Source organism: Alosa pseudoharengus, unplaced genomic scaffold (genome assembly GCF_046254945.1).
Source record: "Alosa pseudoharengus isolate Yale_2024_CS ecotype anadromous, Long Island Sound unplaced genomic scaffold, YU_APseudo_1.1 YU_APseudo_1.1_scf_23, whole genome shotgun sequence".
NCBI lineage: Eukaryota > Metazoa > Chordata > Actinopteri > Clupeiformes > Clupeidae > Alosa > Alosa pseudoharengus.
The window spans coordinates 13616464-13631030 of NW_027468685.1; the positions used below are offsets into that span (position 1 = coordinate 13616464).

General features: G+C 46.3%; 1 protein-coding gene across 1 annotated transcript; it reads right to left on the reverse strand.

Annotated features, from left to right (window-relative positions):
- Positions 1–295: 295 nt before the first annotated feature.
- On the reverse strand, positions 296–12729 carry kcng2 (potassium voltage-gated channel, subfamily G, member 2). The gene is made up of 3 exons (XM_076301847.1): positions 12605–12729; positions 11833–12544; positions 296–1156 (listed from the first exon to the last, which is right to left on the reverse strand). Exons 1-3 carry the CDS (start codon positions 12727–12729, stop codon positions 296–298), a joined length of 1698 nt encoding a protein of 565 aa, XP_076157962.1.
- Positions 12730–14567: the final 1838 nt, after the last annotated feature.

Consider the following 14567-nt stretch of genomic DNA (forward strand, 5'->3'; position numbering starts at 1 on the left):
CCCCAAACACTAGTTAAAAGCTAGCAGCAGGGTCCATGTGTTGTTGATCAATGATCACTGTCACTAGCCCAGGAAAAATACGGCTCGATTCCAGCCGTTTAAAAATGCATTCCCTGCTTTGAAAGTTGCTTGCAGCTACTGTGTTGGATTATTCCCAAGCTATACTCCAGCTCAGTGAAAGATCACACACCCTCATAAATTACTGCAGTTTTTTTTCTTCTTTCTTTCTTTCTTTCTTTCTTTCTTTTCTTTAAAAGGAGACAGTCCACAGCCCCACCATTTCTTTACTCCAACCTCAGGTCTTCTCTGACCTCTTTACATCTTCTGGCCTCTGTGTTGCCATGACGGCGATGGAGCGCCGGTGCAGCGCGGCTACGGAGGCCTGGGCGGCGGCAGCGGTGGTCATGTGGTAGGAGTTGTCCGTGTCCTGCGAGTCCTCGCTGTTCTGCGATTTGGTGCTGTCGTGCGCGTCGGGCCGCTGGCGTGAGGCGCGCATCTGCTCCTCCTTCAGCTCCAGGTAGGAGCGCGAGAACGTGTGGAAGATGGACGTCACCGGGAAGGCCATGAGCAGGATGCCGCTCAGGATGCTGGACAGCGCCACCACCTGGCCGGGGATGGAGCGTGGCACCATGTCGCCGTAGCCCACCGTGGTCATGGAGATGACGGCCCACCAGTAGCTGCCCGGGATGCTGGTGAACTCCTGCTTGGCGCCCATCTCGCTCTCGGCGAGGAAGACGAGCGGCGAGAAGAGCGCCATGGCCACGCAGAGGAAGAGCAGCAGCAGGCCGAACTCGCGCGTGCACCGCCGCACCGTCAGCCCCAGCGTCTGCAGCCCGAGCGAGTGGCGCGCCAGCCGCATCACGTAGAAGATGCGCAGCGCCCGCAGCACGCGCAGCACCAGGCCCACCTTCTCCAGGTAGTTGTTGCCCGAGCCGGCGGGCCGCTCGCCGTTCTCGCCCTCGGGCGACAGCGCGTCCACGATGAGCGTGATGTAGTAGGGCAGGATGGCCACCACGTCGATGACGTTGAGCGGCGTGCGCAGGAAGTCGCACTTGCTCTGCGTCTGGATGAAGCGCAGCAGGAACTCCAGCGAGAACCAGCCCACACACACCGTCTCCAGCACGAAGATGTTGAAGCAGCGCTGCGAGCACTCGCCCTGAGGGGACGAGAGAGAGAGAAAAAGAGAGATCAATGGAGAGATAAAAAACAAAGGGATGCAGGCACAGATAAAGAAAGAGAGAGGCAGACAGACAGATACATAGACAGACAGAGTAGGAGAGAAGAGAGAGGCAGAGGGAAGAGAAAGAACGAGGGAAGATACATGATAAAAGAGTGGAAAATCATAGTGAGACAGTGAGCCGAGAGAGATGAGAGAACTCCCTCTGGGTAAATCTCTAGAACAGCAGTAACAGACATGATAGCTGTGGAATATCTACACATCACACATACAGTCCCTTAGTCCATGCAGGCATTTCATCCCTCTATTTCCACTTGTTAATGGGGGCTTAGCATGTGCTGGTGCTTTATTTTGTTCTGCTAAAACTAAACGCTGTGGACCTATTCATTTAACGGATTAGATGGTCTACAAAAAAGAAGCAGCATTCAGAAATGAAATTATCATCATAGGCCCTCCTTTTACTGCAGTGAAACTTAATGAAGATGTTTGAACAGCGTCGCATGAGAAGTTCCCAGATTCATTAATTTCCACAAAGGGCTAGACCAAAGGAAACGATCAGATACTGCTTTCGGTCTCCACTGAAGAGCCTTGCTAATGAGCTGCAGCTAGAGGAACACATTTATTTTCCGAAAAAATCAATGGGGAACACGGAAATGACTCCTAATGTATCATTTCAGTCATTAACGTTCACCGCACCCATTTACTGAGTTGCATACTCTCTGAAAATGGACGCCATCAATATTTGATATGTGTGATGCTTGCAGGACTTTATTTTATTGTTCCTGGAGGTCTCCAGGGGAAGACCGCTGGGTTGGTGATGTAACCATGGTGATGTGTCCAGTGTCAAGCTGTCGGAACTTGAGTCCACTTAGGCCTAAAAAGGGTGCAGCAGGAAGTTTGATTTGGGAGGGAAAGCAAACACAGTAAACCACTGACCTCTGAATCCAATTCACTCTAAGAAAGAAGGAGCAGTGCAGTGGGAGCCATGAGCCTCTGATCTGGGATCTGAGTGTGTGAACCACACAAAAAGTCTCTCTCTCTAGCTCAGCAAACGAAACCTATGGGAGTTAGGATTGGTGTGTGATGATGTGGGCACTAGATGATGCACAGTTGGCAGCTGCATCTTAGATTCTACATCATGTCTTTGCCCTACAATTGTAGCACACAGTATTTACAAACAGCAAGGGATTTGATTTACTCCTTTTACTGTGTGTGTGTGTGTGTGTGTGTGTGTGTGTGTGTGCGTGTGCCTGTGTGAGATATGCATGAACATCTTTTATGGAAGGCCATTAGCTCCATCCTACAAAATGTCACTGTGTTGCTCTCTCTTTTGACAGGAGGCTGACAATTCAATTCCTTCTCTCTTTCTCTCTCTTTCTCTCTCTGTCTGTCTCTCTCTCCCTCTCTCTTTCTCTCTCTCTCTCTCCCATTCTTTTTTTCTCCTTTCTCTCCCCCCCCCCCTCCCACTCATGTTTATCTTTCCCTGACTCTGCATGTAAAAACACTGCGCATCAAATTAAAAAAAACACGCAATTATCCATCCTGCTGCGCCGGACACCTCCGACCCTCCTCCTCTCCCCGACACAAGGCGGCGGCGTTCGGAGCGAGCCGCAGCAGACTGAAACGAGAGACCTTTGATCTCGGAGCTCTGCTTGAGTGGGCGTGATTCACAAACGGATCAGCTCACCACCACCACCCCTGCTGAGCTAGCTTTTTCTATGTACACACACACACGCACACATGCACACACACAAACACACACACACACACACACACACACACACACACACACACACAAACACACACAGACACAGAGAGAGAGAGAGAGAGAGAGAGAGAGAGAGGCACAAAGGGAGATAAAGGGAGAAGGAAAACATACAGGGAGAGATGGAGAGGGGGAAAGGGAAAGAGAAAGAAGAAGTACAGCGAGAGAGAGAGGCTCAGGGTATTACTACTTATTCATTTTATTCAACTTATTTACCCAGACTAGCCTAACTGACTGCATTGTGTTTTCCTCTCTCTCTCTGTGTGTGTGTGTGTGTGTGTGTGTATGTGTGTGTGTGTGTGTGTGTGTGTGTGTTTGTGCGTAAGCGGAGCGAGAGACATATTTTAGCACTGTGTCCACATTCTCATCCACATGCATTGTGCAGAAAATCAGACAGGACTGATTTTCAATGAGTGAGCCAGAGGCAAAATCCATGTGTCCTGTTGTTATTCTATTAACATAATATATCCACTGATTACTATTTACTCGGCTTGATTTTGTGACATTTTTGTTGTGATGTTTGAAGGGATGATTGACAGCACTGTGCAGTGCATGTGCCACTGTAATCGGCGATGCTGGAATGATAAATATCTGGGCTTCATGCTTGCCCTAACATTGTTTTAATTACTGTCAGCTAACAGATGAGGAGAAGAGGAACAACACAGTGGTCTTCATACTGTCATGGATTATTCTGGAATCTGACATCCATATAATTAAATCACTGAACCATTCATTTGTCATTATCCTAACTAACCATTAAAACCAACACAAACATAAATAAATAATAGTCTTAAATAAATAAATTCCAAAGTCAATAAAAGAGCTAAGCCCCAAGCTATTGTTTGTGGAAGGAGAAGCACCGTGCATAAATCTTGTGGGATATTTGAGATGCCACTTCTTTTACAGATGTAGTAGCACTGATGCTTGCTTTGTGGCATGCCAGATCTGTAGACAGGAAATGTCAGGTGAAAATGTTTACTGACTACTGATTTGACAGAGAATAACGGCCTTATCCAATGTCCCTATAACTTTTTAATAATTAATAATCTGCAATAAGTGGATTGGCTAACTATGCCTGTACCATCATACTGAATAGACCGGAATGGAACCTGCATTACGATATGTTCTCAAATAGTACAGTGAGCTCAGTTATCCCAGAGAGATCTTAAAATTTCAAGCAATAGATTGTAATGACTGAGATTGTCTTTTTGAGAAAGACATAAAGATACAGGCATTGTCTCTGCCTCCCAGGTGCAACATCCCACAACTCCATCTGAGGTTTTATTCCACCCTCTAGCTCCCAGACCCACTTAGGCTATTTTGGAGGTCTATGAAGGCAACTGCCTGACGGGATTGATCCATTTCAACCAAACATGTGGGAGATTGAACCTCTTTTTCACACACATCCTAAATCTGTTCAGCCCTGAAAAGTCTGATCCTTTCTGCTCCGTTACCCTCGTCTATTTTGTTGTGCAACTGAGATTAGTTCGATCTTTCCCTTCAAAAAACTGACAGTTTAAACCTCTCACTGAACCCAACGGACCGAACATGGACTAACACACAGAGGGGAGACTGTTTGGGTTTGTTTTGTTTTGTTCCTTTCACTTGGCCGTTGCTCAGGTGAGTCTGTCTTGTCTTCTCGTCTCACAGCTCCGCAGGTGCGATGACGGCTATCGATTCCTCTCCCCCCGCCGACAATCCGCACCTCCATTGCTGTCTGGTCCAAACTCTTTTGCTCTGAGGAAGAGGAGGCGTTGAGAAATCGATGCCACTCGTTCGACGACCTTATTAGCGGCCTGTCTGTCACCTCCTGGGCTGCTAGGCCTAGTAGTCATTCTGCAGGGCCCATTCACCGGGTGAGGCAGAGCGGTGCACGGGGGAAATAGACTTTTGAAATGCCGGCGGGGGTGCTGTTAGCATACGCATTAGCGTTGTCAATGCTCGCTCTCCATTGTCCTCACCGCACGCCACTGTGACACCGAAGAGCCAGAAATGATATTTCACAGCATGTCAGTTAACAAGGCCCTGGAAAAAATGGCGATCTGTAAATATGTTTGAGGGATATTCACTGAGGACAATAAATGTGTTTGTTTGTATGTCTGTGTGTGTGTGTGTGTGTGTGTGTTTCCGTCTGCTTGCACAAGACCTGAGTTTTCCTCTCTACACCCTCTCTGCAAGGTTGGGTGAACTAGATAAAAAGAGAAACCAGTTCTCTCTCTTTTTCTCTCTCTCTCCGTCTGTACGCACTTATTTTCTTCTGTGTGTTTTATCCATATGCATCGGATCCTTTCCTTTTTCTTCTCCCCATTTTCTGTCAACAGCTTTGACTTTGTAATTCTAAGCATTCACCCCCCCCCACCCCCTCTCTCTAACACACACACACACAGAGACAGTTTCATGCAAGTGAAAATGCTCAAGGACAAGAGCTTGTCAACCTTTTCAGTTTTTTCTTCGATGTGCTGTGTCACTGTCAACTGTCAATATATAAATGTGTGTGTGTGTGGTGTGTGTGTGTGTGTGTGTGTGTGTGTGTGTGTGTGTATGTAGGCAGGAGATGTGTAATGTGCAGTGAACTAATAAACATTGTTCCCAGCAGGACCAATTCAGCAAATGTACATTTCTAATCACCTGTTCTATGCCCAGAAAGTATTTCCCCATACAAATGTGAGTGTGTGTGTGTGTGTGTACAGGAACAGCAAACAATCCCTCAGTTCTAGTGTGGCTGGCTGCTGCCTTGATATGGCAGGGAGAGAACCTGAGCCTCTGCTATCACTTCACTTCACCTTCCCGACATCGAAAACTAGGAGGGATGAAACGCGGGACTGCACAGTCCCGCGTTTCAACTGAGGGAAGAATCAAGAAGAGTCAGAGAGGCTGAGTCAGAGAAATACAGTAAGTGCTACAGAAAACCACAGACACTGCTTACAGCATGAATTGTAGGTTTTGCTGCTCGTGAATAGCAGGTTTTGTATGACCAGAATGACGATCCACTTCTTACAAAAGCTTGTTTCAAAGCACTACAGAATAATACGGCGTGTCAGAGACAGCTGCCTGTGATTTGATTACGATGAGGCTGAGGATCTGGAGTAACATAATTACGTTAATCATGTTCATCAGTGCTTTGGGTCTCATTCACCCCGACAGGTACCTCATGGACTGCTGTACAAAATACACACTGTCAGAAACGGCAATACAGTATAAGGACCTAAGATTTATGAGGACAACATGCATTTAACTCTAAACACTAACAGAGCTCCCAACCATAAACAATGGCATCTTCTCACTCTATAACTACTCTTTCCCCTCAAACCTCTTTCTTTCTTTTTTCCATTTCTTTCTCTTCTCACTTGCGACAGAGTTTGTCATAGGCTTACATCTCCACTGTGTCCCACCTGTGTAGCCTGAAAGTTCCTCAACCTCATATATTTCATGAGCGGTTGAGGCATATCTCATATTTTTTAAAAGAGACAGAGCTCATACATTTCGAGACATTTATAGAGAAAGGAGACGCCGTTCTGAAACCCGAAATGCTAAAAATTGCATAAAGAGGAGAGCTGATTAATGTGCTCAATCGCCAGGGAGGCCTGTGGTGAGGGTGAGGAAGCACAAAGGACCAGGAAGAAAAGGTGAACCAGTCTGTAAATCCAAAACTGTGTTAAAAATGGCTTCAGTTCACTCCTGTAATCTAATATATGCCCAAAAGACAGACAGGTAGGTCTCGTCTAACGCAGTTACTCAGAATGTCACCCTCCGAACACCGCCAGCCTGCATTCGGTAGCCTACTCTAGCTTTGTCTGGGCAAAACTGAAGCCTCGTTCATGAGATGGGGGGGGGGGGGGGGGTGTCACAGGGGTCGCGGTGGTTATTACTCTGCCTGCCCCTCTGATTTAAATCACAACGCCAGTGTGGTTGACCACATTTGGCCAAACACACAAAATCGTTCATCAGCCTGACCGACTCATGCGGAAAATGAACTAGTTGAGAACCGGCAAATTTACAATAGCAGCGAAGGCTATTCAGTGTCAGAGTCAGACTGATGTGGAGGCTTTATTCATGAGTCAGAGAAAGCAAGCTTAGCCCTCTCTTTTCAGAAATGGTACTTTAATACCACCAGGCAAAGATTTAAGGGTAGCAATCACTGTTCAAATAGCTTGGACTGAATGGAGGCGCTCTTAGCTTCCCACAAAAGGAAAATATACCACGACACTTCCACACCATCTCGTCTGAATGTACTTATAATGGATGTCAGACCAGTTAATTGCTGCATTTCACTCTTGGGTCAGTATTGCATTTTAAATGTCCGGTCAGTTAATTATCTAAAAAAAAAAACTCTATATGCAGTGAAGGCATACTTTCAGCAGCAACTTAGTTAGCTGAAGCTTTCAGCGACTGGGTGTTCTGTCAATCAGGCACACAAGCACATACTACATCCTCACATGCACTGCACTGCAAAATGAATTGCACATACAGAGTCCAACCCAATCTAACCAGTCATTTATCCAGTCATTTATCTAGGCCTGGCTCCATGTCAATGCTCAGAACAGACTTCAAGCTGTGGTGACTAAAGTGATTTGAAATTATTTAGCAAGAAGAAGAGTAGGCTAATCACAGGCCATTACAGAAGCCCATTTAAGCTGTTGGTTCAGATGACGTAAAAGGGAACATAGCCAATGCAGCTAGCCATCCAGTTAAAGCTCACAATCATAATCTACAGTGGATATAGTGTATCACTTCTCCATTGCATCCATTTTCAAAGTTAATCAAGAGGAAACTGTAACAGACAAACACAGTATATGGTGTAAGTATTACTAGTATTATAAAGTATTACAGTCAATGAACACACCAAAACCACCTGAAATCACTTCCAGGTTACCATAATGTGTCTATTCAGCATTTTCCCATGCGGTTATTAACAACTAGATATAACGCTCTCTTCCCCTCCTGTAATTCTTTGCAAACATCAAATCTCCCTCTCCGGGATGCTCATTTTATACCCAATCATGCTGCCAATTAACTTAATTAGTTGTGATATGTTCCTCCTTGTGATTTTTTAGCATTAGGCTACACAACTCTTCCAGCCTTTTGTTTTGTTGCCCCCATCCCAACTTTTTCTAAATGTGTTGCCGGCATAAACTCAAAATGAGCTTATATTTTTCGTACAATGACATTTGTCAGTTTCAACATTTGATATGTTCTGTAGTTTCAATTAAATACAGGTTCATTGGATATGCAAATCAGCACATTCTATTTTATTTACATTTTACACAGCATTTTTGGAAATAGGATTGTATTCACTGGGAGTCAAATTACCCCACTTTACTGTCCAACTACACCACCACCTGCTGGGGGGGCAGGGGGAATCCTTTAGGAAACTCTAGCTCAGGGATTCCCAAACTGTGGTACGAGCTTCATAGGGGGTACCCGAGATGAAAAGGGCAATGTTATTGATTAATTATTATTTTTTAAATCTTAAGCGTATGTTCTCTTTGTTTCATAATGTAGTTCTCCACCCTGTTTCTTTAGTGTGAGAGCTCATAGACCAGTTGCACATTTTGATTTTGTTATTTGTTATTATGTTGTGCGGCTAATTAGCCTACAGTAAACATGCTGGAATGCGTCAATAGAATGTGTTACATTTTTATGTGTCGGATGGTGGGGGTACGCGAGGCTGTATGGCCAAAACCCCCTGAATCAAACTAGCAGTCACTGAAAATTTCATTTAAACATATAATTCTGCAATAGCAAGACATTTATGTCCAATCGCCGTTACTTTGAATTAAAGTACCCCATAATGCTTCCCAAGTCCAATGACTCCCTGCCCTACTCCTGCAACTCTTTGCAAACATCTGTCACAAAGTGTTACATGTTCTCCCCTTGGTTATTCAATGAGAGTTAAACAATGCTATACAGCAATGTCTGAACAACTTGAAGTGTTTAAACATCTGTGTGTGTCATATGTGTGTGTGAGAGTGTGTGTGCATGTACATGTGTGTGTATGTGTGCGATTCTACAAATGTATGTGCACTGCTTCACTAAGACAAGTCTGCAGCAACAGAAACAGTGACAGCCACCTTGAGACCTGCATACCACAAAAAATTGCGTCATCTTTGGTGCAATGGTTGTAAAGTTGAACTGATTTCTGCGCCGGCGCTTGCGGCAGTCATAATAATCTTCTCCAGATCTGAATAATAAATAGGATTATTGATTGTAGGTTATTAGTTAAATTAGATTGCACTTCCCTATTTTTGTGATTTACATAAATATCATCCCACATTTTATTAGCAGTTAATTCCAGGTAGACTCAAAGATTTCACGGAGCTAATTTTAAATACCTTGCTGAAAGCGTAAAGATCAGTGAAACTCCCACTGCTTCACCTTCCACCTCTGGCCTCCAGGCCTCTCTCCGACATCTCCCAGCACACACGCACGCACGCACGAACACACACACACACACACACAAACACAGACGCACCTTCATCACCCAGAGCCTGTGAGCTGTGCTTCCCCAGAGGGCCCGTCTCTCTCTGGGCTGCAGGTTAATTGGAGATGAATGGCCCCAGCCCTGAAGAGCAGCACCTTCCCCTTCCCTTCCCTCGGCTGCACTCCAACGAGCCTGACACTTTGAAGTTCAGGTGCTTCCTCCACACCCCCTTCCCCACCACCACCTCCACCACCACCACCTTCACCTATCCTCTCTCTCCCTACACCCTTCTACTCCTCCCGGCTCTAAGCAGCTCTTTGACTGTTAGATTTGCTGCCAGCCCTTTCTCTTGGCTCTCTCCAGGAGCTAACATGGGGAGACAGGAGTAAGGGGAGAAGAGTCAGAGCATAAGGCAAAGGCCTGTGGTCCGGTTTGGACATACACTGCCCCTCTACAGTAATAAATGTCAACAAGACTGTTGCAACATGTCAGACAAGCTGACCGTTAAGAGAGGTTACTTAGTTTATGGACATTTCTTGGACATTTAGTAGCAATGTGGACAATACTTTTGGTAGTTCAGCATATCATTTCTTATATTGTGAATAAAATGTGTGGTAGCCTTAGAAAGCTTTGTCCCACAGCGTTATTGAGCTCATTTGTTAATTCAGTCATTCTTTGGGTAATGGCTGTGAAAAAATTTAAAGTATTGCTGTGAAACACAAACGCACCACAAATCAGTGTTTAGCGCAGTAAGATTTATGGATTGTTGGACTTGGCCCCCTACAGCTGTTGGAACAGTGTGCTTTTGAAATAATGGGTTTCTGAAGTTATACACAGGAGCTGTACAGCCTTGTTTTAAAAAATGTTTTTCCACATTCATGCATTCATTTTTTATGAGTTGCATATTTAACACTTTCGAAACGACAGAGTTCTTGGCATGGGCTAAGAGAGAAGAGACAAAAACAGAGAAGCAAGCGGAAAGCAACATATTGTAAACTGAGCTGATATGCAGAAGTCTGACACTGTGTGTGTGTGTTTGTGTGTGTGTGTGTGTGTGTGTGTGTGTGTGTGTGTGTGTGTGTGTACTGAGCAACTCCTGTGTTTTAGTATTCATAGACTTGGCTAAGGGCTGTCCCTTGGCTGAGGATGTCACTCCTGTCTTGAACTCAGACCAGCTGCAAAGAGAATCCCTCAGTCACTTTATCACACACACACACACACACACACAAACACACACACACACACACACACACACACACACACACACACACACACACACACACACACACACACACACACACACACACACACAGAGTGAATCAAATACACAAGTGCATACACATAGAAACACAGGGAATATTAGATGAGAATATTTTGCCAAAGTGGATGCAGACACCAACCTCATCAACATGCATAGGAGCATACAGCATATGGTACATACAGGATCATAACTCCTATTCAGAATAACACACACACACACACACACACACACTTCATTTGCTGGTTGCAGATATGAAGAAAGTTTTCAAAGTTTTCGCCGGTTCACTTCAACCACAGTAATGGTGAATATCTCAGCGATGCTAATCTGTGTACATGTGAATGGAACTGAGGCTGTTCACCTGCCCAACACTGCACCCCAGGGAACAGCACGCCGGCCGACTGCAGATGCCTGTGGCTGTCCCTGCATACTCCACTGTCACAACTCAAGCCTGCTTTTGTTCTACTTTTTTTTTTTTTTTTGATAACCACTATCACCACCACCAAAGATCCTCTAGAACAGTTTGACAGAACAGTTGATGAACCGTCTCTGCCACCACTTATATTATTGTATAAGTATATATAGTATAAGTATATATACTCGTTTGATCCTGTGAGGGAAATTTGGTCTCTGCATTTATCCCAATCCGTGAATTAGTGAAACACACTCAGCACACAGTGAGGTGAAGCACACACTAATCCCGGCGCAGTGAGCTGCCTGCAACAACAGCGGTGCTCGGGGAGCAGCCGTGCCTACTGGTTGGGGTTTGAACCGGCAACCCCCCCGGTTTCAAGTCCGAAGCATTAACCAGTAGGCCACGGCTGCCCTCAATAAATAATTAAAAAATATTGCATTGTTCTCAGTAGCTTTCCCATCATTCCCCCAATTGTTCCGCTGGAATCTCTCATTCACTGGTGCACAGGGATGCATATTCAATCTGAACACCACTAGTATGTAAATAACATTTATTCACCGTGTGTGTGAATCAATGTCATCTGATCATTCACTCCGTCCCTTGTCTACTGATTTATTCATTTACTTTTTTTATCTCCTCTGCGTCAGACATTGACATCCCCATTAATTCACTTTGTTAGTCGAGTATTCACTTGATCTCTCTTCCCCATCTGCTCAACGGACCTCCATCCCTCCCTCCCTTCCTCCGTTTCTCTCTCTCTCCTCTCTCTCCCTCTCTCTCTCTCTTGTTCACTCACCCGCTCCTCCTCGGCCCTCATGTCCGGCATGGTGCTGACGCAGAGTGTCACGGCGGTGATGGCCACGAACACCACCGACAGGCACGCAAAGATCTTCCCCGGCAGCCCCGAGTGCGGGTTCTCCACCATGTCCCTCAGCTTGCGCATGCAGCAGGCCATGCGCGTCTCCTCCAGCGCCGCCGACCCGCTCCCACCTCCTGCGCCTCCCCTGCTGCTCCCGCTGCCGCCGCCGCCGCCTCCTCCTCCGCCTCCCCCGCTGCCCGGGTGCCCCTCCTCGTCGTAGGACTGAGGGGAGGCGAGCTCGGCCTCCTCCTCGTCGCGGCGCAGCTGCTCGCGGTGCTCCTCCTCCCGGAGGCGCAGCTTGCGCAGGCAGCACCACTCCAGGCTCTGCTCCTCCACGCCCCAGTAGAGCAGCTCCTCCTGGAAGGAGAGCGCGCACATCTCGCGCAGGAGGCGCAGCTTGCCCGCCGCCAGGAACGTCACGATGGAGCGGAAGGCGGCGGGGCTGCGGTCGAAGAAGAACTCGTTGCGGCTCACGTCGTAGTCGTCGCAGACGTCCAGGAGCTCCTCGGCGTTGCTGCAGCCACGCAGCTTGCACAGGCGGGTCAACGGGAACTCGTCCAGCGTTGACCACGGGATGCGGTAGCGGATGCCGCCCACGTTGATGATGGCCGGGGTGTCGTCAGTGGTGGCTGGTGGAGTGACGGCGGCGCTGGGGGCCAGGCTATCGACCCGGGGGGGCAGTGAGGACTCGTGGTCAAGCCGGAGCAACTGGACGCGCTTGTAGAAGATGCCCTTCCTGGCGGTGACCTCCTGGGGGTTCTCCACGGGGTTGAAGTGGAAGGTGGTGAACTGGCGCTCAGAGCTGCCAGCCAGGAGGGCTACTTCCTGGTACATCTCCGCAGCTTGGCTGGGCCGGGCGGGGGGGTTAGGGTCCCCGCCCTGTGAGGGTCAAAGGTCAGGGGGAATGAGGACAGCTAGGTCACCCTTCCAGAAACAGAGATATTCCCTAAGAGAGAGGAGGAAGAGGATGAGCAAAGGAAAACATTTATGTTAAATTCAAAGCAACCAAAAAAATAAATAAATGAATAAACCAAAAATAGATTCTAAATTCAAAGCAAGCAAAAAAATTAAAGCAACAGCAAAGCACTTTTCCTCTGTCGCACACACACTATTTGTTTATCCAGTACCGGCTTTGCAAATAACGATGTCCACAGACAAAGTAGAATATGTTGCATGAAAGTATGGTGTATTGCGACATCAGAAGCAAGTCAAATTTGTAGTTTCTCATTCCATCGAACTACAGATCCGCTACCCGATCTGCCAAACTTGCATTGTGCGGTTATAGCCGATAGAGGGTCGCGAAGCGAATGCAGCGATTCACCCAAGTTGATGAACCACTGAACCAATTTTGGAAACATTATTTTAAGGTACAAAAAACTCTTTGCTGTTGCTTTAATAAATGAATACACCAAACATAGATAACTATAACCAAACCAATGATGAAGTAACCTATAAACATTGGAAGATTGGAAGAGCAGACAATTTCCTGCTGAATATGGTATATTATGAACCCAAAGCATTACAACATTTCTCATGTATATCTGAAGAATTACTAAAGAGCTGATTATGAACGTTAAATTTATTCAGAGAAAATTAATCAAAATCACATCACAGAGACACAGTGGGTGTTGTTACTGCTGAGCAATGATCTCACCTCTTTCTGAGCCAACAGTGTATGTCAGAGCTTGTGACGACATGTTTGCTACATCTGTGCATGCATAAATCAAACATGAGAATCTCTAAAGTGCTGATACCTAAAGACCAAGGCCCACATTTTAATTTTTAATGACCCGTGTCAAAATAAGTTGTCAAGGATCTTGAAGATGTCAAACTATATTGGCAGCATGCATCTCAAAGCACAGAAAACTTCCACAGAAAAAGTCACTGCCTAATCCGCAAAAGAGGGAGAAAGAAAATTAATTAAGTTGTTTCTCTCCTGAACACACCACTGCATATCTAAATGAGACACTTTGCTTTAAAACAATTGCTTCATACGGCCCACTGATCCAAAATAAAGACAGAGTAGTTTAAGTGGTGAACACAGTAGAAGCTCATTTGTAGGAGGATCATGGGGTGAAGAAACTGCACCCTGGGGGGGGGGTGTTAGAGGATAGAGGATGCTCATCACTCAGTGGCCACTGGACTCAATTTGGGCAAACAAATATGGCAGCCAAGCCACTGAATGATCCAGGGGCCTATTGCACAAAAGCAGAATTAAGACATCCGGGATAAGTTACTGAGCTGCGCTCAATGAATCCAAAACAAGAGCGTACAGGCTTAATTGGTTGCACAACGAGCAAGCCAGGATGAGCAGACACGGATTCATCAAGCCAGGTGAAACCTATCCTGGATAAGTGCGCGCTTATGGCTCATGGCAACTAGAGCACTTCATTGCTTCTTCTACGGTGTGAAGTAGGTAGCGATAGCCTTTTCACAACAGCAACAAACAGCTCTGGGGGTCGTTTCTAGAAAGCGTCGTTTGCTAACTTGCGTCGCAACCTTGGTAGTACGCTCCATCGTTCTTGGATTTGGTGTTTCTAGAAAAGGTAGTTCGAACTCTCAATCGCAAACAAGGACGCAAAGTTTGGTCGTTTGAACTACTGCCCCTAGGCAGTCGCACTTGTGTCGTTCCTTGGTAGTTCCTGTTGGTGTCCCGAGCGCCTAACCAAAAA

What these genes read in the sequence shown, in the direction of transcription:
- kcng2 (XM_076301847.1), bottom strand. Translation starts at nt 12,729, where the DNA reads ATGTACCAGGAAGTAGCCCTCCTGGCTGGCAGCTCTGAGCGCCAGTTC. An exon ending in ATCTTCTACAAGCGCGTCCA is followed by an intron (nt 12,545 to 12,604) that starts GTTGCTCCGGCT and finishes CCTGGCCCCCAG; the next exon opens with CGCCGCCGTCACTCCACCAG. An exon ending in TGAGGGCCGAGGAGGAGCGG is followed by an intron (nt 1,157 to 11,832) that starts GTGAGTGAACAA and finishes TCGTCCCCTCAG; the next exon opens with GGCGAGTGCTCGCAGCGCTG.